The 25741-nt window shown below is 42.9% G+C and overlaps 1 protein-coding gene across 1 annotated transcript in view; it reads right to left on the reverse strand.

The window, feature by feature from the left end:
- ABCA4 (ATP binding cassette subfamily A member 4) overlaps positions 1 to 25741 on the reverse strand; it is a 124106-nt gene that overhangs the window by 52537 nt on the left and 45828 nt on the right. The window contains exons 11-15 of the mRNA XM_086391299.1: positions 19148 to 19369; positions 17071 to 17275; positions 11227 to 11292; positions 7861 to 7950; positions 5748 to 5922 (exon numbers count right to left, since the gene is read on the reverse strand). Of these exons, the coding sequence (XP_086247425.1) occupies positions 5748 to 5922; positions 7861 to 7950; positions 11227 to 11292; positions 17071 to 17275; positions 19148 to 19369 (758 nt within the window). The remainder of the gene's footprint in view (positions 1 to 5747; positions 5923 to 7860; positions 7951 to 11226; positions 11293 to 17070; positions 17276 to 19147; positions 19370 to 25741) is intronic.

The following is a 25741-nucleotide window of genomic DNA, read 5'->3' on the forward strand; positions in this document are numbered from 1 at the left end:
ACCTGGGTCCCTTAGAAAAGCCAGGAGAGTGTCCTGAGCTGAGGCTTCCATGAAGAGCTTTCATCTTTCCTGAACTTGGTTTTCAGTTGCTCAGCTTTTTATTATTTTGGATCCAAAATTGTTGTGGTGATAATTCCCAGACCTGGGTTCAATCAGTTAATTAAAAAACACATGTTAATGCTTGGGCTTCCCACCAAGACCTTGCCCTTTGTGATGGTGACATCAGACAAAACTTGGACCCATGTACTGAATACCTTTAACTGAGCCCCTAGAGCGATGGGCTTCCTGGTGGCTCAGACAGTAAAGAATCTTCCTGTCATGTGGGAGACCAGGGTTTGATCCCCTTGGTCAGGAAGATCCCCTGGAGGCTGGAATGACTACCTACTCCAGTATTCTTACCTGGAGAATCCCATGGGCAGATGGGCCTGGTGGGCTATAGTCCATGGGGTTGCAAAGAGTCGGACATGACCAAGCAACTAACATTTTAATACAGCACCAGGAGCTGTGATGGCTGAGTTGCAGAGGGATCTCTGGCTGTAAGTGAGCATTCTTTATGTATCCTTTTCTCCAGAGCTACCACCAACCCTCACAGGTAGGAAAAGGAATGCTCTTTGAAAGTAAGTAGTGCTCTACAGGCTTCTCAGGTAGCGCTAGTGGTTAAGAACCCGCCTGCCAATGCAGGAGACTTAACAGATGTGGGTTTGATTCCTGGGTTAGAAGATCCCCTGGAGAAGAGCATGGCAACCCATTCCAGTATTCTTGCCTGGAGAATCCCATGGACAAAGAGCCTAGGAGGCTACAATCCATAGGGTCACACAGACTTGGACACGACTGAAATGACTAAGGCATTCAGAGGGTAGCCATCTATCAGAAGACCCTAGAAACCAAATGTAAGGAATCCTTTCCATCATTGCCTTGGTTTGCATGTGGATGGGCACATCATCCCTGTGTGGAGAAGCTGATGCTGTAACTTAGCCTCTAATGGGATTGGGGAATATTTTTCTCAGAAGAGTCACTGGGAACCCAAGAGGGATGTTTCTTAATGAGCGATAGAGAAAAATCTGGTGGCATAAGATGGCAGAGTAGAAGGACGTGCACTCATCTTCTCCTGTGAGAACTCCAAAACTACAACTTGCTGCTGAACAACTTGGAGAATGTTGGATACCACCAAAAAAAGATACCCACATCCAAGGGCAAAGGAGTAGCACCATAAGATGGTAGGAGAGGTGAAATTGTGTTTAGAATCAAACCCCTTATTGGCAGAGATGCTCAGAGGGCTCAAAAAAGCCTTGTGTACACTAGGTCCCAGAGACCCCACAGAGACTGAGCCAGAACTGTGTTTGAGTGTCTCCTGCGAAGGTACAGGTGAGCAGTGGCCTGCCGCAGGGGGCAGGGGCTCTGGGTGCAGCAGACCTGGGTATGGCATAAGCCCTCTTGGAGGAGGTCGCCGTTAACCCCACCATAGAGCCACCAGAACTTACACAGGACTGGGGAAACAGATTCTTGGAGGGCACAAACAGAACCTTGTGCACCAGGACCCAGGAGAAAGGAGCAGTGACCCTACAAGAGACTGATCCAGACTTGCCCGTGAGTGTCCGGGAGTCTCCGGCGGAGGCGTGGGTCAATGGTGGCCTGTTGCAGGGTCGGGGGCACTGAGTGTGGCAGTGCTTGCAGGGATCTTTTGAAAGAGGTCCCCATTATCTTCATTACATCAACCATAGTTTGCCCTCAGGTGAAACAACAGGGAGGGAACACAGCCCTCAACAGACAATTGGATTAAAGACTTACTGAGCATGGCCCTGCCCATCAGAACAAGACCCAGTTTCCCCCTCAGTCAGTCTCTCCCATCAGGAAACTTCCATAAGCCTCTTATCCTTATCCATCAGAGGGCAGACAGAATGAAAACCACAATCACAGAAAACTAACCAAACTGATCACATGGACCACTGCCTTGTCTAACTCAATGAAACTATGAGCCATGCCATGTAGGGCCACCCAAGATGGATGGGTCGTGGTGGAGAGTTCTGACAAAATGTGGTCCACTGGAGAAGGGAATGGCAAACCACTTCAGTATTCCAGCCTTGAGAACCCCATGAACAGCATGAAAAGGCGAAAAGATAGGACACTGAAAGATGAACTCCCCAGGTCAGTTGGTGCCCAAAATGCTATGGGAGATCAGTGGAGAAATAAGTCCAGAAAGAATGAAGAGATGGTGCCTAAACAAAAACAATACCCAGTTGTGGATGTGACTGGTGATGGAAGTAAAGTCCAATGCTGTAAAGAGCAATATTGCATAGAAACTTGGAATGTTAGGTCCATGAGTCAAGGCAAATTGGAAGTGATCAAACAGGAGATGGCAAGAGTGAACATCGACAGTTTAGGAATCAGTTGACTAAGATGGACTGGAATGGGTGAATTTAACTCAGGTGACCATTATATCTACTCTGGGCAAGAATCCCTTGGAAGAAACAGAGTAGCCATAATAGTCAACAAAAGAGTCCTAAATGCAGTACTTGGATGCAATCTCAAAAACGACAGAATAATCTCTGTTCTTTTCTAAGGCGAACCATTCAATATCAGAGTAATCCAAGTCTGTGCCCCAGCACCAGCAATGCTGAAGAAGCTGAAGTTGAATGGTTCTATGAAGACCTACAAGATCTTCTAAAACTAACACCCCAAAAGATGTCCTTTTTTATTAGAGACTGGAATGCAAAAGTAGGAAGTCAAGAGATACCTGGAGTAACAGACAAATTTGGCCTTGGAGTACAAAACGAAGCAGGTCAAAGGCTAACAGAGTTTTGCCAAGAGAACACACTGGTCGTAGCAAACACACTCTTCCAACAACACAAGAGGAGGCTCTACACATGGACATCACCAGGCGGTCAATACTGAAATCAGATTGATTATATTCTTTGCAGCCAAAGATGGAGAAGCTCTATACAGTCAGCAAAAACAAGACCAGGAGCTGACTGTGGCTCAGATCATGAACTCCTTATTGCCAAATTCAGACTGAAATTGAAGAAAGTAGGGAAAACCACTAGACCATTCAGGTATGACCTAAATCAAATCCCTTATGATTATACAGTGGAAGTGACAAATAGATTCAAGGGATTAGATCTGATAGACAGAGTGTCTGAAGAACTATGGATAGAGGTTCGTGACATTGTTCAGGAGGCAGTGATCAAGACCATCCCCAAGAAAAAGAAATGCAAAAAGGCAAAATGGTTGTCTGAGGAGGCCTAACAAATAGCTGAGAAGAGAACAGAAGCTAAAGGCAAAGGAGAAAAGGAAAGACATAGGCATTTGAATGCAGAGTTCCAAAGAATAACAAGGAGAGATAAGAAAGCCTTCCTCAGTATCAGTGCAAAGAAATAGAGGGAAACAATAGAATGGGAAAGACTAGAGATCTCCTCAAGAAAATTAGATACCAAGGGAACATTTCATGCAAAGATGGGCACAATAAAGGACAGAATGGTATGGACCTAAGAGAAGCAGAAGATATTAAGAAGAGGTGGCAAGAATATACAGAAGAACTATACAAAAAAGATCTTCATGACCCAGATAATCACAATGGTGTGATCACTGGAATGCAAAGTCAAGTGAGCGTTAGGAAGCATCATTACAAACAAAGCTAGTTGAGGTGATGCAATTCCAGCTGAGCTATTTCGAATCCTAAAAGATGATGCTGTGAAAGTGCTGCACTCAATGTGCTAGCAAATATGGAAAACTCAGCAGTGGCCACAGGACTGGAAAAGGTCAGTTTTCAATTCCAATCCCAAAAAAAGGCAATGCCAAAGAATGCTCAAATTACTGCACAGTTGCACTCATCTCACACACTAGCAAAGTAATGCTCAAAATTCTCCAAGCTAGTCTTCAATAGTATGTGAACTGTGAACGTCCAGATGTTCAAGCTGGTTTTAGAAAAGGCAGAGGAACCAGAGATCAAATTGCCAACATCTGCTGGATCATCAAAAAAGCAAGAGAGTTCCAGAAAAGCATCTATTTCTGCTTTATTGACTATGCCAAAGCCTTTGACTGTGTGGATCACAACAAACTGTGGAAAATTCTGAAAGAGCTGGGAATACCAGACCACCCGACCTGCATCCTGAGAAAACTGTATGCAGGTCAAGAAGTAACAGAACTAGACTTGGAACAACAGACTGGTACCAAATCGGGAAAGGAGTATGTCCAGGCTGTATATTGTCACCTGGCTTATTTAACTTACATGCAGAGAACATCATGTGAAATGCCAGGCTGGATGAAGCACAAGCTAGAATCAAGATTCCTGGGAGAAATGTCAATAACCTCAGATATGTAAATGACACCACCCTTATGGCAGAAAGTGAAGAACTAAAGAGCTTCTTGATGAAAGTGAAAGAGGAGAGTGAAAAAGTTGGCCTAAAACTCAACATTCAGAAAAGTAAGATCGTGGCATCCAGTCCCATCACTTCATGGCAAATAGATGGGGAAACAATGGAAACAGTGAGAGGCTTTATTTTTGGGGGCTCCAAAATCACTGCAGATGGTGACTGCAGCCATGAAATTAAAAGATGCTTGCTCCTTGGAAGAAAAGCTATGATCAACCTAGACAGCATATTAAAAAGCAGAGACATTACTCTGCCAACAAAGGTCTGTCTAGTCAAAGCTATGGTTTTTCCAGTATTCATGTATGGATGTGAAAGTTGGACTATAAAGAAAGCTGAGCACTGAAGAATTGATGCTTTTGAACTGTGGTGTTGGAGAAGACTCTTGAGAGTCCCTTGGACTGCAAGGAGATCAAACCAGTCCATCCAAACGAAATGAGTCTTGAATATTCATTGGAAGAACTGATGCTGAAGATGAAACTCTGATACTTTGGCCACCTGATGCGAAGAACTGAGTCATTGGAAAAGACTCTGATGCTGGGAAAGATTGAAGGCAGGAGGAGAAGGGGACAACAGAGGATGAGATGGTTGGATGGCATCACCAACTCTATGGATGTGAGTTTGAGCAAGCCCCGGGAGTTGGTGATGAACAGGGAAGCCTGGTGTCCTGCAGTCCATGGGGTTGCAAAGAGTCAGACACGACTGAGTGACTGAATTGAACCGAAATGACTTGGCATGCAAGCATACACAATGCTCTACAGATGGAGGGCATGTGATGGTAGTGGTCAAGACTTTATCACCACCATCATGATAGAAACGCTGGGGATGTTGGGGATAGGGGGACCAGCTCACAGCATCAAAGACAAGAGATGATCCTGTTCTTGCGTCCATGGAACCACCACAACATGGCTTCCTTGGAAAGTCACTTCGCTCTCTGGATGTCCCCATCCCTGGCACCAAGGGGCAATGAACTTACTACTCCACCTCTCTCTCCAACTTCATGATCTAATAAAATGATAAATGTGAGCAAGCTTTGAAAACTGCAGTATGCTATACCTTCCTTGCACACACATATAGAACACATTTTTCTCACTAAACTTCTGTGGGAAAGAATGTGAAGTTGCTCAATTGTGTCCGACTCTTTGTGACCCCATGGACTGTAGCCTGCCAGGCTCCTCTGTCCATGGGATTCTCCAGGCAGGAATATTGGAGTGGGCTTCCATTTCCTTCTTCAGGAGATCTTCCCAACCCAGGGATTGAACCCGGGTCTCCCACACTGCAGGCAGCCTCTTTACCTGAGTCACCAGGGAAGCCCCGGAGTGAGAAAGAATAGACTGAAGCTAATAGAGGAAGAAGAGAGTCAGAAAATGATCAAAGACTCACAAAGTCGTGGTTTTCCCTGCTCCATTGTGACCGAGGAATGCGGTAATCTGACTTTCATAGAAGGTAATGTTAAGACGGTCCACGGCTGGCCTGCCATAGGGCTCAAATATCTTTACCAGATTCTTCACACATACTCCGGGAACCAAGCCTGGAAGCTCACGTTCAAAGAAGCAGTCTTGTTGGAAAAAATGAACATGATGTAACAATGGCTTCACGTACACACTACCCAAGGATCCTTGTTGAGACCATTGTCTTCTGTACCTATGGCTTTAACTATAACTTTATCACGGTGACTACAGAATAATAATGGTAATAATAGTGTCTAACATTTGTTGAGCTGTGACTCTGTGCCAAGCATTGTTTCAAGTGCTTTACATATATTACCATGCCATTTCTACAGATGAGGAAACCTAGAGAGATATCAAGAGTCCAATCAAGGTCACATGGTTTGTGAGTGGCAGAGCTGGGATTTGAATGCAGATGCGCTCATTGTCTGTATGGAGAGTTAGCCCTAAGCTCAGCCTTCAGTCCCAGGCCTTCATTTCTGACAGTCTGCAGGGGATTTCCTCAGGAATTTCTTGGAACAGCTCAGGGTCCTCATTCTCTTTCCCAAACAGTGTCTTCCTTCAGGCTATCTTATGTCCATTCTCCTAGTCACCTTGGCTCACATCTTTGAGTCAACTCTACTAACGCTGACTACTTGCTTTTAGCGCTCCAGTTTCTCCAGTTAGGGTAGGACAGTCCACTCTTTCTCACCACTGTCCCTCAAACTCTGTCCCTCCACTTTTAAACTCCATACTCCCCTCCAGTTTGAGGTCCACTTGGTGTCCACTTCTCCCTGCTTTAGTTCACACAAGACAGTGATGGGGCTTCCCTGGTGGCTCAGATGGTAAAGAATCTGCCTGCAGTGCAGGAGACCTGGGTTGCATCCTTGGGTTGGGAACATCCCCTGGAGAAGGGAATGGCTACCCACTCCAGTATTCTTGCCTGGAAAATTCCATGGGCAGAGGAGCTGATGGGCTATAGTCCATGGGGTCACAAAGAATCAGACATGACTGAGTGACTAACACTTTTCATTTATATGTGTTACTTAATTTGTCACCTTAATATTGTAATTCTGAGCACTTACTCCCCTGCCAAAGAAAGGGGGGAGGGGGAAATCCCAGTGCTGCTTCTGTGCTTCCTCTGGCCTTGCTGACAGTTGAGGTGGGACTGGACCCCCACCCTCTGATTTTGGTCTTGGAATTCCACTCTGGGAGGAGGGTCTTCCCAAAGGTTCTGCTGATTGGAAACTGCAGGAATCACAGGTCTCCAACCTCAGCTTTGTGAAATGGCACCTGGGGTGCGTCAGACACACGGAGGCTGGACCTTCTCCTGCAACATCAGGTGAAGTCCAGAGGTCATGCTGCCTCTCTGCACCCAGGGTGACAATAGCGGAGCATTTCAGAATCCATAGAGGAATTCTAGAGAAATCCATATGCTTGAGGAAAGAAGAACATGGTGGGGGTGGGGTGGGGGTGGGGGAACCGGGACAGAACTGGTTCAAGAGGGAAGGTAAGGGAGGTAAAGGCCAAGAGAACACTTGCAAACTTGGTCTATGAGTTGAGGAATTATTAAGTAACTTCCATGGTCAGGAAAGGCCTTTGATGGCTTGAATGAATGGACCTCTAGATTTGTAAATCACAAATGAAATGTAGTCAGCTCCTCTAGACTCTCTCCCCCTGTGCACAGGAGCATTTATTTTTGTCTTTCCTTATAGCTCATATCCGCTTGAAGTCCCAGTGACCCAAGTTATTGTTCTTGCTAAATCCTCGGAAGTCAGCACATTTGTGCAATTCACTGGGGGTTTGCCTAACAAGGGCACAAACACACCATATACTTGGGATTTGCTTTCTCCAGGAAATATGTGTTAATGTCTGGCTGGACCATTCCTTCCACACATGGGCAGCTGGACCCTAGAGAAGGTATCAGGTTTAACCCCTGTCAAGAGAGTCAGCTTCCTGGGTTCCATTTCACCCCACTCAGGAGGTGTTCTGCTCTAGCCCTTTGCAGTATTCTAAATCTTCTCTTGCCCCTGTTCTGCATTCTTTATTGAGGGTTTTTTGTTTTTTACCATTTATTCCTTCTGGGTGTTCTGGGTCCTCCATTTCCTCTGTTATTGGTTCTGTCTTTTCCAAGGCTCTTTCTTCTCTGGTTGAACAGCCTGCACAAACCAGAAGCCACTGTTACTCTCCTTGTGAAGGCTGAGAATCAGGAAAGACAGGAAACAAGAGAAGAAGAGGGGAGCAGAGTTTCCTACCATAGCTGGAAAGCACAGTTCCCTCAGAAGGCCAGGTCGACATTACCAGGACCAGCCCCGAGGAGGGCTCTGCCAGCCTCTGACCTGTGGGGCTGTGAAGTTCCCACAGGGTCTGGGGAGAGGGGTTGCTTCCCAGAGGTCTGATTTGGCAGCCGTTAGTGAGCACAGAGGGAATTTTGTACTAGGAGTTTCACTTATCCTCAGGTGGAGCCCACAGTGCCAGAAATTGTGATTTAAAAAAAAATTAAAACCAGCATTGACTTTTAAATGGGTTAATTTTTTTTTCAGCTCACTAATGGTACTTTTCACTCCAATCCAAAACATGTCAAAGTCATGGTGAATCTCCAGTAAAAGTCCATTCAAGCTGATATAATGGGCAGGCAGACTGAGACATTGTTTACCTGAGAAATCTTTCAATACTTTCATGGGCATTCAAGTATTTGGGGATTAACACCAGAGTTGAGCCTGGCTACTGGACAGGCTTACACAAATTGTGGTGTAAACACTCACGCACATGTTCTCACACTCACACATACCCTGACACTCACAACACCCATACCCCTAGCCCTCACAGAGGCACTTTTTGTAAACTTCACCTTTGGTTTCAAAGGACAAAATAGATAACTAATGAGAACACATTATACAGCACAGGGAACTCTACTCAGTGCTCTGTGGTAATCTAAACGGGAAGGAAATCCAAGGAAGAGGGGATACATATACACACATGTGGCTGACTTGCTTTGCTGCACTTAGAAACTAACACAACACTGTAGAGCAACTATTCTCCAACACAAAAAATAAATTCATTTCCTGAAAAAAAAGAACATCACAACACCCTGAAAGGGGAAGAGAAGCAGAAACACAAGCCAGCTAGAGAAGAAAGCAGAGGCGGGAGGAAACCGTCGTCGCCAAGCATCTAAAGGCCCTGGCTACAGGTGCACATCCGCGAGCAGGCTGGTGTCCTAATGCTGCAGTCGGCCGAGGCCTCTCCGCCCACACTGCTGTCTGTAGACCGCAGGCTGTGTGGTGGGTGATGCGTACTGGGCCCTGCTCAGGGACCGGCCCCCGCTGGCACTGCTGTTTCCTGAAGGACTTTTAAATCTATTGCCCACAATCCCTTTGATCACTTTACTAGCCATCATACTGCATTAAATGTATAATAATAAAATAGCAGGAGGAAATATTCTCCTAGTCACTGGAGTGAGTTCCTTGCCAGGAAATACATGTCCCAATTCCAGATTTTGTCCAAAATGGCCAACAGGAACTGGGTTAGACATTAGATGTCTCTTGGGCTCCATGTCTTCATCTATGAAAGGAGCAGATTAGGTGGAAAAACTCAGCTCTTTTCTAATTTTAGAGAAATTTAGGAATCTATTTCAGTCTAGCTTGTGAGACAGGTGAAAAATATTTAGCTTCTGTTGGCAAAAATACATGTGACTCATTTTTGAAGGAGCACATTTGTCTTAAAATTTTTCTTTTTAGAGGCAGCATATCTGTTGAGATTATAGAGGGAAAAACAAGCCCACAAAGTCGTGATACTCACTGAAATTAGAAACATATGGAACAGACTTCTGTGTTGAAAATTCCCATTTATGATAGGTTATAAGTTTATTATAGTAGAAGTTTAAAAGTTTACTAGATAGACAAGAAAGACAGACAAGGCAACATAATGGGAAAAAAACCCACAAAACACCAAGCTGTTGAAATGTTGTTTGTTTGAATCATTAAAAAAAAAAAAGGCAACCCCCACTGCAAACCTTTTAAAGGTCCTAGACTAATCCTCTAGAGAAAACAAACATTTATCTTAGTGCTTAAAGGCTAAATCCTGGCCCAGGCCCAATAATACAAAGTAAAGGGCAAGTAGGTAAGGAACAAGCAGATTGGAAAGCATCTCCTTTGCTTCCAGAGACTCCTAGCTCCAGGGGCGCCTCCAGCTCTCAGCTCTGGAATTTCTCTATCTCCTCATCCCTCACAGGAGTCTATAGTACACAGCTCCCCTCTCCACCCCCCACTTCTAGAACTCTCCCTTGGCTTCTGTCCTGTTCAGGAAAAAAGGTAAATTTTACTTATGATGCATTCTGGGCAAATGTCCTTTTAACCCTCTTTTCCAGTCACAAGAAAGACCAGCACTAAGGGAATCTGGGAGTCTGCCCCAGCCTCTGGATGCCAGGAAAATAAACTTATTGCTTTGGGAAAATAAATGTATTTATATTTGAAAAAGTGGAGAGGACTAAAAAACCACACGAGGAGACACAGCAGAAGATGGATTTCTCTGTGATTCTCTAGATCTGTCTGCTTTATTATTTAATTAATTATTTTAATTGGAGGTTAATTACTTTACAATATTGTGGCAGTTTTTTGCCACACATCGATCTGAATCAGCCACGGGTGCACATTGTCCCCTGGTCCTGAACCCCCCTCCCACTTCCCTCCCCATCTGATCCCTCTGGGTTGTCCCAGTGTACCGGCTTTGAATGCCCTGTTTCATGCGTTGAACTTGAACTGGTCATCTATTTGACATATGGTAATATACATGTTTCAGTGCTATTCTCTCAAATAATCCCCCCCCTTGCCTTCTCCCACAGAGTCCAAAAGTCTGTTCTTTATGTCTCTTTTGCTGTCTTGTACATAAGGTCGTCATTATCATCTTTCTAAATTCCATATATATGTGTTAATATACTGTATTGGTGTTTTTCTTTCTGACTTACTTCACTCTGTATAATAGGCTCCTGTTTCATCCACCTCATTAGAAATGACTCAAATGTGTTCTTTTTAATAGCTGAGTAATATATACACTGTGTATATATACCACAACTTTCTTTTCCAGATTCTATAGATCTGTTTGCTTTAAATTGAGAAGTTGCAAACCTCGTTTGCACCCTCAAGTGGTCTGGCTTTCTTTTAAGCGTGCACTTTAATCCACTGGGCACAACCAGGATGCAAGGGCTTATCAATGCTCAGCCATCACCCTGGTCCAGTCACTCACAAAATAGGGCCTCCCAGAGGCCGTGATGATGCACTAAGGAACAGAGCCCCTAGCAGACAGCTAACTAATCAGGAATCTCACACTTCATGTAAGAACCACCTCTACAATGCACACATATCCAATATAAAGACAAAGGAGTTAATTTCAAACATTTGTTTTTCTTTCTTAATTAAAAAAAAATTTAAACAACTCACCTTCACCACCTAGCCAGTAAGACTCTTGTAGAAGGAAGTACCAAGGAAGTGGGGTTCCATAGTCCCCTAAAGATAGATAGGCAAATAAAGGGAAAAAGTCTCAGTAGTTCAATCTTACCATAGTTCTATAAGATCTAGAATTTATTTACCTGAACCTCAGGTTGTAACTATATATACTTATAGTTCATAAGTATTACATAGCTATCCATATGGTTCCTCTAAGACTACTTCTTCTAATATGCTTCAATTCAAAAGGTCATGTTTCAGGGGTGAAATCAGCAACACCAAGACTGATGATCTTAACTAACATTAGTTTTCCAAGAAACCATTTAATTAAAGAATTTAAGCATGCTCTTTTCAACAGTTACCAGATAATAATAGTGATGATAACCACTAACATTTGTTGAATGTTCTTTCTGTGTCAAACATAACTGTGAGCCCCTTCAATGTGCTAAATAATTTAATCCCCAAAATAACACAAAGGGATAGGTAGTATTACTATTCTTGTGGATAAAGAAATTACGGCACACTGAATTTGAAGCTTCTGCCCAATGTCACAGCTAATTTAATAGAGGTGTAAGAATTCCAACATTGATAGTCTGGTTCTAATACCACTGATCTTTTTTTAAAAAAAATTAATTAATTATTTTTGGCTGTGCTGGTTCTTTACTGCTGCAGGGGCTTTTCTCTAGTTGCAGTGAGTGGGGGTTACCCTTTAGTGTGATGCATGGGCTTCTCATTGAGGTGGCTTCTCTTGTTGCAAAACACAGGCTCCAGAGCACACAGCCTTCAGTAGTTGCAGTGTGTGGGCTCAGTAATTTCAGTTCCCAGGCTCTAGAGCAAAGGCTCAATCGTTTTGGCACATGGGTTTAGTTGCTGTATGGTATGTGGGATCTTCCTGGACCAGGGATCAAACCCGCGTCTCCTACATTGGCAGGTGGATTCTTCATCATTGAGCCACCAGGGAAGCCCAACACCACTAATCTTAACCATACCATCCTACTGGATCCACTTGAGTTTCAAAGAATCAACTACCAAGTTTCTAGTCCAATTCTCCTAGCTTGCTGCCTATAAATGTTGATTTTGTGAGAATATTATCTTTGCTTATTTAATAGTTACCCTGTGCCTTATGGCCAATGCTAGACTGTAATCCCTGAAGGACAGGCTTGGGTCAGTTTTTTCTACTTTTTCTTCTCTGAGTACCTGTGCTACTGAGTCTAATACATTGGTGCTGCTTAGTACATAGTGGTTGATCATATTAAAGCTTTATCTTGGCTAAAAGAAAGCTCTTGAAATATGCACAAATTATATTTTCAATCTAATTAATTTTCACTTATTATACCTCTCTAATGGCCCAGTGAGATGGAAAAAATGGAGGCTGAGAAAGTCAAGTATATTTCTTTGAATTCACTGTTATAAGGTTGAATTATGTCCCTTGACTCTCTCTTCCCCCAAAAGAGATATATTGAGGTGTGTGTAGAATACAAAATAATACTTGATCTTTGTCCACAGTTCCTGGTACAGAGCTCTTAAAACCTCTGGAGTTGCCTGAATGATAGAAGTGCCCTTGTTATTCATCAGTTCAGTTCAGTTGCTCAGTCATGTCCAACTCTTTCTGACCCCATGGACTGCAGCACACCAGGCTTCCCTGTCCATCACCAACTCCCAGAGCTTGCTCAAACTCATGTCCATCGAGTCAGTGGTACCATACAACCATCTCATCCTCTGTCGTCCCCTTCTCCTCCTGCCTCCAGTCTTTACCAGCATCATGGTCTTTTCCAATGAATGAATCAGTTCTTTGCATCAGGTGGCCAAAGTATTGAAGCTTCAGCTTAAGCATCAGCCCTTCTAATGAATATTCAGGACTGATTTCCTTTAGGATGGACTGGTTTGATCTCCTTGCAGTCCAAGGGACTCTTGAGAGTCTTTTCCAACACCACAGTTCAAAAGCATCAGTTCTTCGGTGCTCAGAGATTTTTGTGTATGTAATTTGTATCCTGCAATTTTACTAAATTTTAAAATTAGTTCTAACAGTTTTTTTTTTTTTTTTGATGGAGTCTTTAGAGTTTTATAAACTTTAGAGTTTTCTAAAAACTTCTCTGGAGAAGGAAATGGCAACCCACTCCAGTATTCTTGCCTGGAGAATCCCATGGATGGAGGAGCTTGGTGGGCTACAGTCCACGGGTCGCAAAGAGTTGGACACGACTGAGAGGCTTCACTTTAACTTAGAGTTTTCTATACATAAAATAATGTCATCTACAAATATTACTATGTATAAATGTACCTCTTTTCTGATTTGGATGTCTTTAATTTCTTTTTCTTGTCTGATTGCTGTGGCTAGGACTTCCAATATTATGATGAATACAATTAGCAAATGGGTGTTGGGTTCTGAGATCCCTCCTGGTTATGGATCACTGTGCCAAGGGTGGGGATTATGGTGAAACTGTGTCTTAAACTCCCCTACCTGCTTTGCCTGATGTGTAGTTATCACTCAGCCAGACTTTAGGTTTTTTTAAAAGAGGAAATGGTGGCATATGAAGCTGAAGACTCGGTTCTCTATGAGGGAAGGTGAATTCAGCATCTTCTTACCCTGACATCTTCTGAAGAATTTGAACAGAGGATTGACACCACCCGACCTAGATTCTGAAAGGATCTCCCTGAACACAGTGTGGAAAACAGACTGGTAAGAGATGATGATGGAAGGAGGAGGCTTGGACTGAGAAGATTGTGTAGAGGTGGTGACAAGAGATCATATTCGGAATCTGTTTCTAAAGGTGAGTCAAGCATTCACTGATGGATTTTTGGTTCCTGGATTTAAGATTTAAATATGGGTTCTGAGAGTTCAAGCTGAAAGACTTCAGAAAGAATAAGATTTTGAAAAAAATTGAAGTATAGTTGATACAAAATGTTGTGTTGGTTTTGGTAGAATCACTTTGCTGTACACCATACCTATATTTACATTCCTTTTTTTATTTCTTTCCTATATTTCTTTCCCATTATAGGTTGTTATAAGATATTGAATATAGTTCCCTGTACAGCAGGTCTCTGTTGTTTATCTACATTATATATAGTATTGTGTACATGTTAATCACAAACTCCTGATTTATCCCCCCACTCTGCTATCACCTTTAGTAAGCATAGGTTCATTTTCTTTTTTTCTTCTTTTTAAAAATATTTACTTATTTTTATTTATTTATTTTGCTGCTCTAGGTCTTAGTTGTGGCATGCAGGATATTCAGTCTTCACTGTAACATGTGGGATGCAGGATCCAGTTTTTTAGTTGTGGAGTGTGGGATCTGGTTCCTGGACCAGGGATTGAACCCAGGCCCCCTGCACTGGGAGTGCAAATTCTTAGTTCCTGGACCATCAGGAAAGTCCCTATAAGTTTCTATGTCTGTGAGTCTATTTCTCTTGTAAATAACAAAACATTTGCACCATGTTTTTACATTCCACATACAAGTGATATCATGTGATATTTGTCTTTCTGTATCTGACTTACTTCACTCAGTTTGACAATATCTAGGTCTACCCACATCACTGCAAATGGCATTATTTCATTCTTTTTATGGCTGAGTAGTATTCCATTGTATATATATTCTTTATCCATTCCTCTGTCAATGGACATATAGTTTGCTTCTATTCCTTGGCTATTATAAATACTTCTGCTTTGACTATTCGGGTGCATGTATCTTTTCAAATTACAGTTTTCTCTGGCTATATGCCCAGGAATGGGATTGATGAATTATATGGCAGCTCTATTTTTAGTTTTTTAAGGAACCTCCAGACTACCTTCCATAGTGGCTGTATCAATTTACATTTCCACCCATAGTATAGGAGGGTTCCCTTTTCTCCACACCCTCTCCAGCATTTGTTATTTGTAGACTTATTAATAATGGCCATTCTGACTCAATTCAGTTCAGTCACTCAGTCGTGTCCGACTCTTTGCAACCCCATGAATCGCAGCACGCCAGGTCTCCCTGTCCATCACCAACTCCCAGAGTTCACCCAAACCCATGTCCATCGAGTCAGTGATGCCATCCAGCCATCTCATCCTCTGTCGTCCCCTTCTCCTCCTGCCCCCAATCCCTCCCAGCATCAGAGTCTTTTCCAATGAGTCAACTGTTCGCATCAGGTGGCCAAAGTATTGGAGTTTCAGCTTTAGCATCAGTCCTTCCAAAGAACACCCAGGACTGATCTCCTTTAGAATGGACTGGTTGGGTCTTCTTGCAGTCCAAGGGACTCTCAAGAGTCTTCTCCAACGCCACAGTTCAAAAGCATCAATTCTTTGGCGCTCAGCTTTCTTCACAGTCCAACTTTCACATCCATACATGACCACTGGAAAAACCATAGCCTTGACTAGACAGACCTTTGTTGGCAAAGTAATGTCTCTGCTTTTGAATTCTGACTAGTACCTCACTATATTTTTGATTTGCATTTCTTTAATAATTAGCAGTGTTGAGCATCTTTTCATGAGCTCATTGATCATCTGTATGTCTTCTTTGAATAAATATCTATTCTTCTTTGAATAAATGTCTTCTGCCCATTTTTAGATTTGTTTGTTTGTTTTTGCTGTTTAGTTGTGTAAGCTGTTCGTATGTTTTGGAAATTAATCCCTTGTCTAATGCATCATTTGCAATCATTTTCTTCCAGTCCATAGACTGTCTTTTTGCTTTATGCCTTTTTTGCTATGCAAAATCCAAGAAGTTTGATTATGTTCCATTTGTTTATTCTTGCTTTTATTTCTTTTGCCTTGGGAGACTGACCTGGGAAAACATTCCTATAATTTATGTTCAAGAGTGTTTTGCCTATATCCCTTTCTAGGATTTTATGGTATCATGTCTTATGTTTTAAGTCTTTAAACCATTTTGAGTTTATTTTTGTGTACAGTGTGAGGGTGTGTTCTAATTTCATTGATTTACATGTAGCTGTCCAGCTTTCCCAACACCACTTGCTAGTCAATCTGTTCAGTCGCTCAGTCGTGTCCGACTCTTTGTGACCCCATGAATCCCAGCATGCCAGGCCTCCCTGTCCATCACCAACTCCCGGAGTTCACTCAAACTCACGTCCATCGAGTCAGTGATGCCATCCAGCCACCTCATCCTCTGTTGTCCCCTTCTCTTCCTGCCCTCAATCCCTCCCAGCATCAGAGTCTTTTCCAATGAGTCAACTTTGCATGAAGTGGCCAAAGTACTGGAGATTCTGCTTTAGCATCATTCCTTCCAAAGAAATTCCAGGGCTGATCTCCTTCAGAATGGACTTGCTAAAGAGACTGTATTTTCTCTATTGTATATCCTTACCTCCTTTATCAAAGATTAATTGGGTGTAGTTGTGTGGATTTACTTATGGGCTCTCTATTCTGTTTCATTGATCCATTTGTCTGTTTTTGCTCCAATACCATGCTGTTTTGATTCCTATAGTTTTGTAGTATTGTCTGAAGTCTGGGAGGTTATGCTTCCAGCTTTGTTCTTTTCCCTCAGGATTACTTTGGCAATTTTGGGTCTTTCATGGTTCCATATAAATTTTAGGATTATTTGTCCTAGTTCTGTGAAAAATATCTTGAGTAATTTGATAGTGAGTGAGTAAGTGAAAGTCACTCAGTCATGTGTGACTATTTGCAACCCCATGGACTATTCAGTCCATGGAATTCTCCAGGCCAGAATACTGGAGTAATTCAATAGGGATCACATTAAATCTGTAGATTGTTTTGGGAAGTATGGCTATTTGAACAATATTAATTCTTCCAATCCAAAAGCATGGGATATTTGATTAAGATTTAAACTAGAGTGAAAAGGCAGAGGAACTAAAGAACATAATTACCTTTACCCTATGGAGGAGGACCCTTACCTGGGAACACCTGGTCAAGATACCAGGCAAGCAAGCCATACAGAGCAGCATCAAGGAGCATCATCTTCATGGACATCAGAAAACTGAATTCATCCCCTTCCATGGGACTGTTCCCAATATTGCTCCACTGCAGCCCCACACCTTGCTCTTCAAAACGAGCCAGGTACTCAGTGCCAAACCCAAATGCCACAGGAGACAGCAGGCTCTGCAGTGGGGCAAAGAAGGCATAAAAGATGAGCAGAGGATCTTTAACCCAACCCAACAGAACCCACAAGGTATGGAGGAAGGCCGATGGAGGGTCTACAATGTATTCCGGTCTAAGACCACCCCAGGGAGGGGTTAAGGCAGTCTTCCCACAGGAAGAGAGTTCTGGGAATACTTCTCAGGCCTCAGGGACCCCTGCCCAATACCTACTTGGCACCTTTCACCTGTCCAGTGGATCACAGTGGTACACTAGGGGAGACAGCACAGCACAGCACAGCGAGGGACCAAAGGTCCTCAAGCTTGTCTTCCTACCTCTCCCTGCCTCTACCTGCCTCTTCTACAAAATCTCACAGGTTTTGGTACAACAAAGAAGCTAACTGGAGCTGCTTTGTGAGAATCCCAATAAAACTGTCCATAAAGTCATCAGTGTTTTAGAGCAGACTAGAAGGCTAGACAGGATATTGTCTCATGACCTCCTGAGCAATGTTAAGCCAAAAATCCTCAGCTTATAATGACTATCACCTTTTCTCATTTCCAGACTAGGGAAAATCTTTTTCTTAGAATCTCCTTGAAGAGCACAAGTAACTGAGTAAGTGGTATGCAGAAAGTCTAAAGAGGAAGTCCCCCAGCCATATCCCCACAGTTGCTCCCTGGCATGGCAGAAAGCACATACACACATACAGAGGGATGAGCTATTCCCACTTGCTCTGCTGGGAGGCCTACCTCTAGTTTGCAGGACACAGGATGGGGTTCAGAGCATCTCTCTGCAGAAGGAAGGGATTCCCTAGCTATATCTTCACAAAAACCATTAAAAAAAAATCTCAGCCCAGCCCTGGTCCACAGAGCAGCCAGAACTATAGCTTCCTGGTAGATCCACACATGCAAAGAACTAGTTGTGGCTTCTAAGTGCCAACTGTCTACACAGTATACCAAGATAGCCCAGCTCTGCCAACAGCCAGAGTCATAAGAATTTCTTGCCCATTGTGATAACGTTAGAAAATTAGGTGCCATAAACGACAGTAATTAATTCTTATTTAACATGAGAAATAAAAGGCAGATGCCCTGGCAGCACTTGAGCCAAATACGCTTGAGTCTTGAGAACAAGTTCAACTTAAATTTTCCCCAGTGAGATGCAGGTGACAGTCCTTTCTCAACTGCATTGTACAAAGAACCGTGCACAGGGAGATTTTGGAGGACAAAGAAATTTGCATCCTACAGGGCTTAGAAGCTATTTAGTCTGTTTAATGACAGAGTGGACATAGATCATTTGAAAACAATTAGAGAAAAAAAAAAAAAAAACCCATGTTGTTTGGGCATTGTGAAGAGGTCTTTCAGGCAATCCAGAGTCAATTTCTGAAGACCTCTCCTGGGAAGAGGGCCCAACTGGCTCGTTTGTGCACCCCTGTCTGAGTGCCCTGGTAGAACATGACAAAGACACATTAGAGCTACTCTGATTCAAATTTTTTTACAGATAAACAAAAACTTTTAATTTATGGAAACATCTTTCTGGGAAGATTAGTAAAGGAGAAGCTCCCTCCCTTATGAATCTTCTCAGATGTTAGGGGAAAAAAAAGAACTGAGTGAAATGGGCCCCATTGTTCTCCTCTTATGGATACACAAAGGGACCCACGAGCTGAACTGATTTTCGATTACTTCCCAGGGCAGACTTATCAAGCAGATGTGGTGAAGAGGAACTGTTAGGTTGCTCAAGATGAAGACTACTCCCACTTTTGTACCTGTGCCTTTAAACCTTATGTCCATTTCTGCCAAAGGCAAAGTGGACCCCCTAAAGGGCGAGCCAGTCCTCTCAGACTGCTACATACCCTGCAAGTGGAATGCATCGTATTCTAGGTGTAAGCCCAGGGTCCCTTACCACAGCCATCTTCATGTCGGCTGTAATTCGGTCCTGCCAAGCGAAGCAGAGAATGTGTGGCAGGTAGAGGGTGAAGTAGATGACACCACTGCAGGCTGCTGCCAGACTGGCCCTGGAGAAGAAGGTGCTGAGCAGGAAGCACTGCATGATCGTAGCAATGGAGAAAGCCAACAGGAACAGGAAGAGGACGAACGGATTGCTGTAATGCAGGATCCTTCCATGCTGAAACCAAAGTGGCCACTTGAGTCAGTAATTTCCATCCACATCCAGGAGCCCCACCCCTTTAGGAAGTGATCTCTATACGTTCAGAAGCCCTCCGCCACAAAGGGATCTTTCCCATGAGCCCAGTGTGTGTTAGCTGCTCAGTTGTATCTGACTCTTTGTGATACCATGGACTGTAGCCCACCACACCCCTCTGTCCATGGAATTCTCCAGACAAGAAATAATGGAGTGGGTAGCCATTCCCTTCTCCAGGGGATCTTCCCGATCCAGGGATCGAACCCCAGTTTTCTGCATCTCAGGCAGATTCTTTACCGTCTGAGCTACCAGGGAAGCCCTGTTAGTGTCTAATTTTCCACACTTAATACTCAATATGTTGCTGCTGCTGCTGCTAAATCACTTCAGTCGTGTCTGACTCTGTGCGACCCCATAGACGGCAGCCCACCAGGCTCCCCCGTCCCTGGGATTCTCCAAGCAAGAACACTGGAGTGGGTTGCCATTTCCTTCTCCAATGCATGAAAGTGAAAAGTGAAAGTGAAGTTGCTCAGTCGTGCCCAACTCTTAGCGACCCCATGGACTGCACCCTACCAGGCTCCTCCATCCATGGGATTTTCCAGGCAAGAGTGCTGGAGTGGGGTGCCATTGCCTTCTCCAACTCAATATGTTGAGGTCCTTTAATTCTAATTATATCATTTTCTCCTAGGAGGGTAACATATTGAGCTACCCAACAGTACTGAGTAATTGTTATGGTTCAGTAATGAAATCCTTGGGAAGAGGAAAGTGTGGAGGAAGGAGCCTCGAGCAGGGAGGAAGATCTGCAAAGGGGGTCTTGGAGCATCAATAGTTCCTGTGATATACTGAATTTATGAGGAACAAAAGAGGGAGGTGGGAGACCACCCAATAAGCTTTAACATTTTGCTTTGGTTCTGGGAAATGGCAATCCACTCCAGTATCCTTTCCTGAAAAATCCCGTGGACAGAGGAACCTGGCAGGCTATAGTCCATGGGGTCGCAAGAGTTGGACATGACTTAGAGACTAAATCACCACCACCTGGTCTGCTGACTTAATCATTTATACTTATATTCTGAGATTTGCCTCTCACATTGGTGAAAATGTCTGTAGTTAATCCACATCACTTGAAAGTGGATTAATCCTTGCAGCACATGATATTATAGAAATACATTTCACAGAATCTGTGGACAATATTCAGTACCTTTCATGTGAACTAATGGGTCAATCACTGGCTATGTAGAAAATAGAACCAAACTAGCTATTTTTAATGAGTGAGCTACTATCCAATTACATTAGCAGATAAATTGAGATGTTAAAATTGATCAAGTCTACTTGTTTCTCTTTTGCGATAGGCCTCCTATGAGGATTTTTACGCTTTGCACATAACTCCAAATATGTATAGATCATCCTGTTCTTTTCTTGGGAACATAAAGGTACAAATTGCTTTACCTCTTGAATTGGTTCTGATTATTTGGTGGTGGTACCCTAAAGCACTGGGTTTCTCTAAGTAGAGAGGAGAAACCAATTAGCAATCTGTGTGTGTGTGTATGTATGTGAGTGTGTATGTGTGTACTGACAGAATGTGGTCCACTGGAGAAGGGAATGGCAAACCACTTCAGTATTCTTGCCTTGAGAACCCCATGAACAGTATGAAAAGGCAAAAAGAAAGGACACTGAAAGATGAACTCCCCAGGTCAGTAGGTGCTACTGGAGATCAGTGGAGAAATAACTCCAGAAAGAATGAAGGGATGGAGCCAAAGCAAAAACAACACCCGGTTGTGGATGGGACTGATAATAGAAGCAAAGTCCGATGCTCTGAAGAGCAATACTGCATAGGAACCTGGAATGTTAGGTCCACGAATCAAGGCAAATTGGAAGTGGTCAAACAGGAAATGGCAAGAGTGAATGTTGACATTCTAGAAATCAGCAAACTAAAATGGACTGGAATGGGTGAATTTAACTCAGATGACCATTATATCTTCTACTGTGGGCAGGAATTCCTTAGAAGAAATAGAGTAGCCATCATAGTCAACAAAAGAGTCTGAAATGCAGTACTTGGATGCAATCTCAAAAATGACAGAATAATCTCTGTTTGTTTCCAAGGCAAATCATTCAATATCACGGTAATCCAAGTCCCCCGACCAGTAACACTGAAGAAGCTGAAGTAGAACAGTTCTATGAAGAACAAGACCTTCTAGAACTAACACCCAAAAAAGATGTCCTTTTCATTATAGGGGACTGGAATGCAAAAGTAGAAAGTCAAGAAATACCTGGAGTAACAGGCAAATTTGGCCTTGGAGTACAGAATGAAGCAAGCAAAGGCTAATAGAGTTTTGCCAAGCGAACGCACTGGTCATAGCAAACACCCTCTTCCAACAACACAAGAGAAGACTCGACACAGGGACATCACCAGACGGTCAATACCAAAATCAGATTGATTATATTCTTTGCAGCCAAAGATGGAGAAGCTCTATACAGTTGAGCAAAAACAAGACCGGGAGCTGACTGTGGCTCAGATCATGAACTCCTTATTGCCAAATTCAGACTGAAATTGAAGAAAGTAGGGAAAACCACTAGACCATTCAGGTATGACCTAAATCAAATCTCTTATGATTATACAGTGAAAGTGAGAAATAGATTTAAGGGACTAGATAGACAGAGTGCCTGATGAACTATGGATGGAGGTTCGTGACATTGTACAGGAGACAGGGATCAAGACCATCCCCATGGAAAAGAAATACAAAAAAGCAAAATGGCTGTCTGAGGATGCCTTACAAATAGCTGTGAAAAGAAGAGAAGTGAAAAGCAAAGGAGAAAAGGAAAGATATAAGCATCTGAATGGCAGAGTTCCAAAGAATAGCAAGAAGAGATAAGAAAGCCTTCCTGAGCGATCAATGCAAAGAAATAGAGGAAAACAATAGAATAGGAAAGACTAGAGATCTCTTCAAGAAAATTAGAGATACCCAGGGAACATTTCATGCAAAGATGGGCTCGATAAAGGACAGAAATGGTATGGAACTAACAGAAACAGAAGATATTAAGAAGAGGTGGCAAGAATACACAGAAGAACTATACAAAAAAGATCTTCATGACACAGATAATCATGATGGTGTGATCACTGACCTAGAGCCAGACATCCTGGACTGTGAAGTCAAGTGGGCCTCAGGAAACATCACTACAAACAAAGCTAGTGGAGGTAATGGAATTCCAGTTGAACTATTTCAAATCCTAAATGATGATGCTGTGAAAGTGCTGCACTCAATATGCCAGCAAATTAGGAAAACTTAGCAGTGGCCACAGGACTGGAAAAGGTCAGTTTTCATTCCAATCCCAAAGAAAGGCAATGCCAAAGAATGCTCAAACTACCACACAATTGCACTCATCTCACATGCTAGCAAAGTAATGCTCGAAATTCTCCAAACCAGGCTTCAGCAATACGTAAACTGTGAACTTCCAGAGGTTCAAGCTGGTTTTAGAAAATGCAGAGGAACCAGAGATCAAATTGCCAACATTCGCTGGATCATGGAAAAAGCAAGAGAGTTCCAGAAAAACATCTATTTCTGCTTTATTGACTATGCCAAAGCCTTTGACTGTGTGGATCACAATAAACTGTGGAAAATTCTGAAAGAGATGGGAATACCAGACCACCTGACCTGCCTTTGAAAAACCTGTATGCAGGTCAGAAAGCAACAGTTAGAACTGGACGTGGAACGACTGACTGGTTCCAAATAGGAAAAGGAACACATCAAGGCTGTATGTTGTCACCCTGCTTATTTAACTTCTATGCAGAGGACATCATGAGAAACACTGGGCTGGAAGAAGCATAAGCTGGAATCAAGATTGCTGGGAGAAATATCAATAACCTCAGATATGCAGATGACACCACCTTTATGGCAGAAAGTGAACAAGAACTAAAGAGCCTCTTGATGAAGTGAAAGTGGAGAGTGAAAAAGTTGGCTTAAGCTCAACATTCAGAAAACTAAGATCATGGCATCCGGTCCCATCACTTCATGGCAAATAGATGGGGAATCAGTGGAAACAGTGGCTGACCTTATTTTGGGGGACTCCAAAATCACTGCAGATGGTGATTGTGGCCATGAAATTAAAAGACACTTACTCCTTGGAAGGAAAGTTATGACCAACCTAGACAGCATATTAAAAAGCAGAGACATTATTTTGTCAACAAAGTTCCGTCTAGTCAAGGCTATGGTTTTTCCAGTAGTCATGTTTGGATGTGAGAGCTGGACTGTAAAGAAAGCTGAGTGCAGAAGAATTGATGCTTTTGAACTGTGGTGTTGGAGAAGACTCTAGAGAGTCCCTTGGACTGCAAGGAGATACAACCAGTCCATCCTAAATGAGATCAGACCTGGGTGTTCATTGGAAGGACTGATGTTGAAGCTGAAACTCCAATACTTTGGCCACCTCATGCGAAGAGCTGACTCATTTGAAAAGACCCTGATCGAAGGCAGGAGGAGAACAGGACGACAGAGGATGAGATGGCTGGATGGCATCACTGACTCAATGGACATGAGTCTGGTAAACTCCAGGAGTTGGTGATGGACAGGGAGGCCTGGCATGCTGTGGTTCACGGGGTTGCAAAGAGTCGGACACAACTGAGCGACTGAACTGAACTGAAACTGATGTGTGTGCTCAGTCGTGTCCAACTCCTTGTGACCCCATGGTCCACCAGCTCCTCTGTCAATGGAATGTTCTTTCTTTTTTTTTTTTTTTTTTCATGGAATTTTCAAGGCAAGAATAACAGAGTGGGTTGCCATTTTCTCCTCTAGAGCAATATCTGTAATGGGCATGTAAGATTTGAATATAAAGAAAATGTGCCACTTACCTCCTGCTGCTACCATTTCTTCTTCCTTCATGCTGTCGTGCCTGCTGGGCACTGACAGAACAGATTGAATAATGGAATAAAACAAATGGCAAAGGATGTGGAAAAGAGCCATGCTTTTAACTAAAAGCAAACTTTGAGGAAATCTAAATAAAATCATGATTAAGACTCAGAAGCCTCATTTTGTATCAAAGAGCTCTCCACATTACCCTGGAAATCTCACTCCTTATCCTTAATGCCATGCAACTCAATAAAAGCAAGTCCCAGACTGAGCACATGGCTTTTGGCTGGAAGACCTTTAAGATGGTTGTTAATCTCAAAAGAATGAAATCAATTTCTTATCTCAGATCAAAGTAAGGTCCTACAAACTTCTAGGCTATATAATTTCTCATTGGCTTAAGACAGAGATGAAAGTGGTTGGCCTTGGCTTTTTCTTATGACCACTTTTCTTTTTTGTTTTAATAGCTTGAGTAACAATGGAACCCTTCCATTGTCCCCGCTTCCAGCTTCTTTCCTGCATAGTTGAGGTGGGAAGTAAGGACAGGGGAAAGATGAGAACGTCATTCAAAGGAAAATCCTATTTTGTTGTGGAAAGCTGTTTCCGCCATCACTGGAACAATGTCCTGGTTCCCACAAGGAGAAACTCCTTTGTACAAGAAAAGTCTTCATAAACATTCTTTACCTCACATCCTAAAAGCTTTGAAGTCCTAATGCCCATTCTCAGGGAGGCAACTCTCAATGCCACTTATCAGCAACACGTCTCAGGGCCATTACAAGGCGTCATGCATGTTTATGCATTTTGCATGAGTCAGATGCTCATGTATTTTGACTCCTTTGATTCTGAGGACACTAAATGTCTTAGTAGTGAGGAAAAGAGTAGACTGAAGGGTGGGAAGGAACAAAGATCCCTAGAGGAAGGCAAGTTACTCAGCTTCTCTCCTCCTCTCTGTGGAACTCCAGGACCCTTTGAGTACTTAATGCTACATCTGGGTCTGGTCAGACTGAGCAGGCTGACTTCAAAATCAGCATTGGTTTTGATAGGGCTCTAGACCAGGGTTTGGCTAAGGCCACTGTTCACTGAATCTCAATGCAACACTTACACCAAAACCATTCAGACTTAGTACATTTTACTGCAAAGAGAAGGGACAGGATTTGGTTTAACTGGATATGTGTTGGTTGGCCAAGATATGTGATGGAACATTCTTGGATCAAGTAGCCACCAGGTATGGTCCAGCGAAACAAGGGACACACTTAGCCAGAGTCTATGTATCAGCACACATATTGCTTAGTGCAAGGAGCTCTTAATAGCATGATGCCAAAGAGGCACAAGTTATCAGAAGCTTGCAAAGCCTGAAGTCTAAGCCTTATACTAAAGCCCAACAAATAAGTGTAAAAAACTACCTACATTTCTGTCCCATCACTTAATAAGTACAAAAGTTCATCTATTGTAGAGGAGTTGAACATGAAGCACAAAAGGATATTATGAAATAAAGTTTTATATATAAGTTTAGCTTGCATGGGAG

The sequence above is a fragment of the Bos grunniens genome, chromosome 3, assembly GCF_055505025.1.
Source record: "Bos grunniens cultivar Pamir isolate PY7600 chromosome 3, Bosgru_T2T1.0, whole genome shotgun sequence".
In the NCBI taxonomy this organism is placed as follows: Eukaryota; Metazoa; Chordata; class Mammalia; order Artiodactyla; family Bovidae; genus Bos; species Bos grunniens.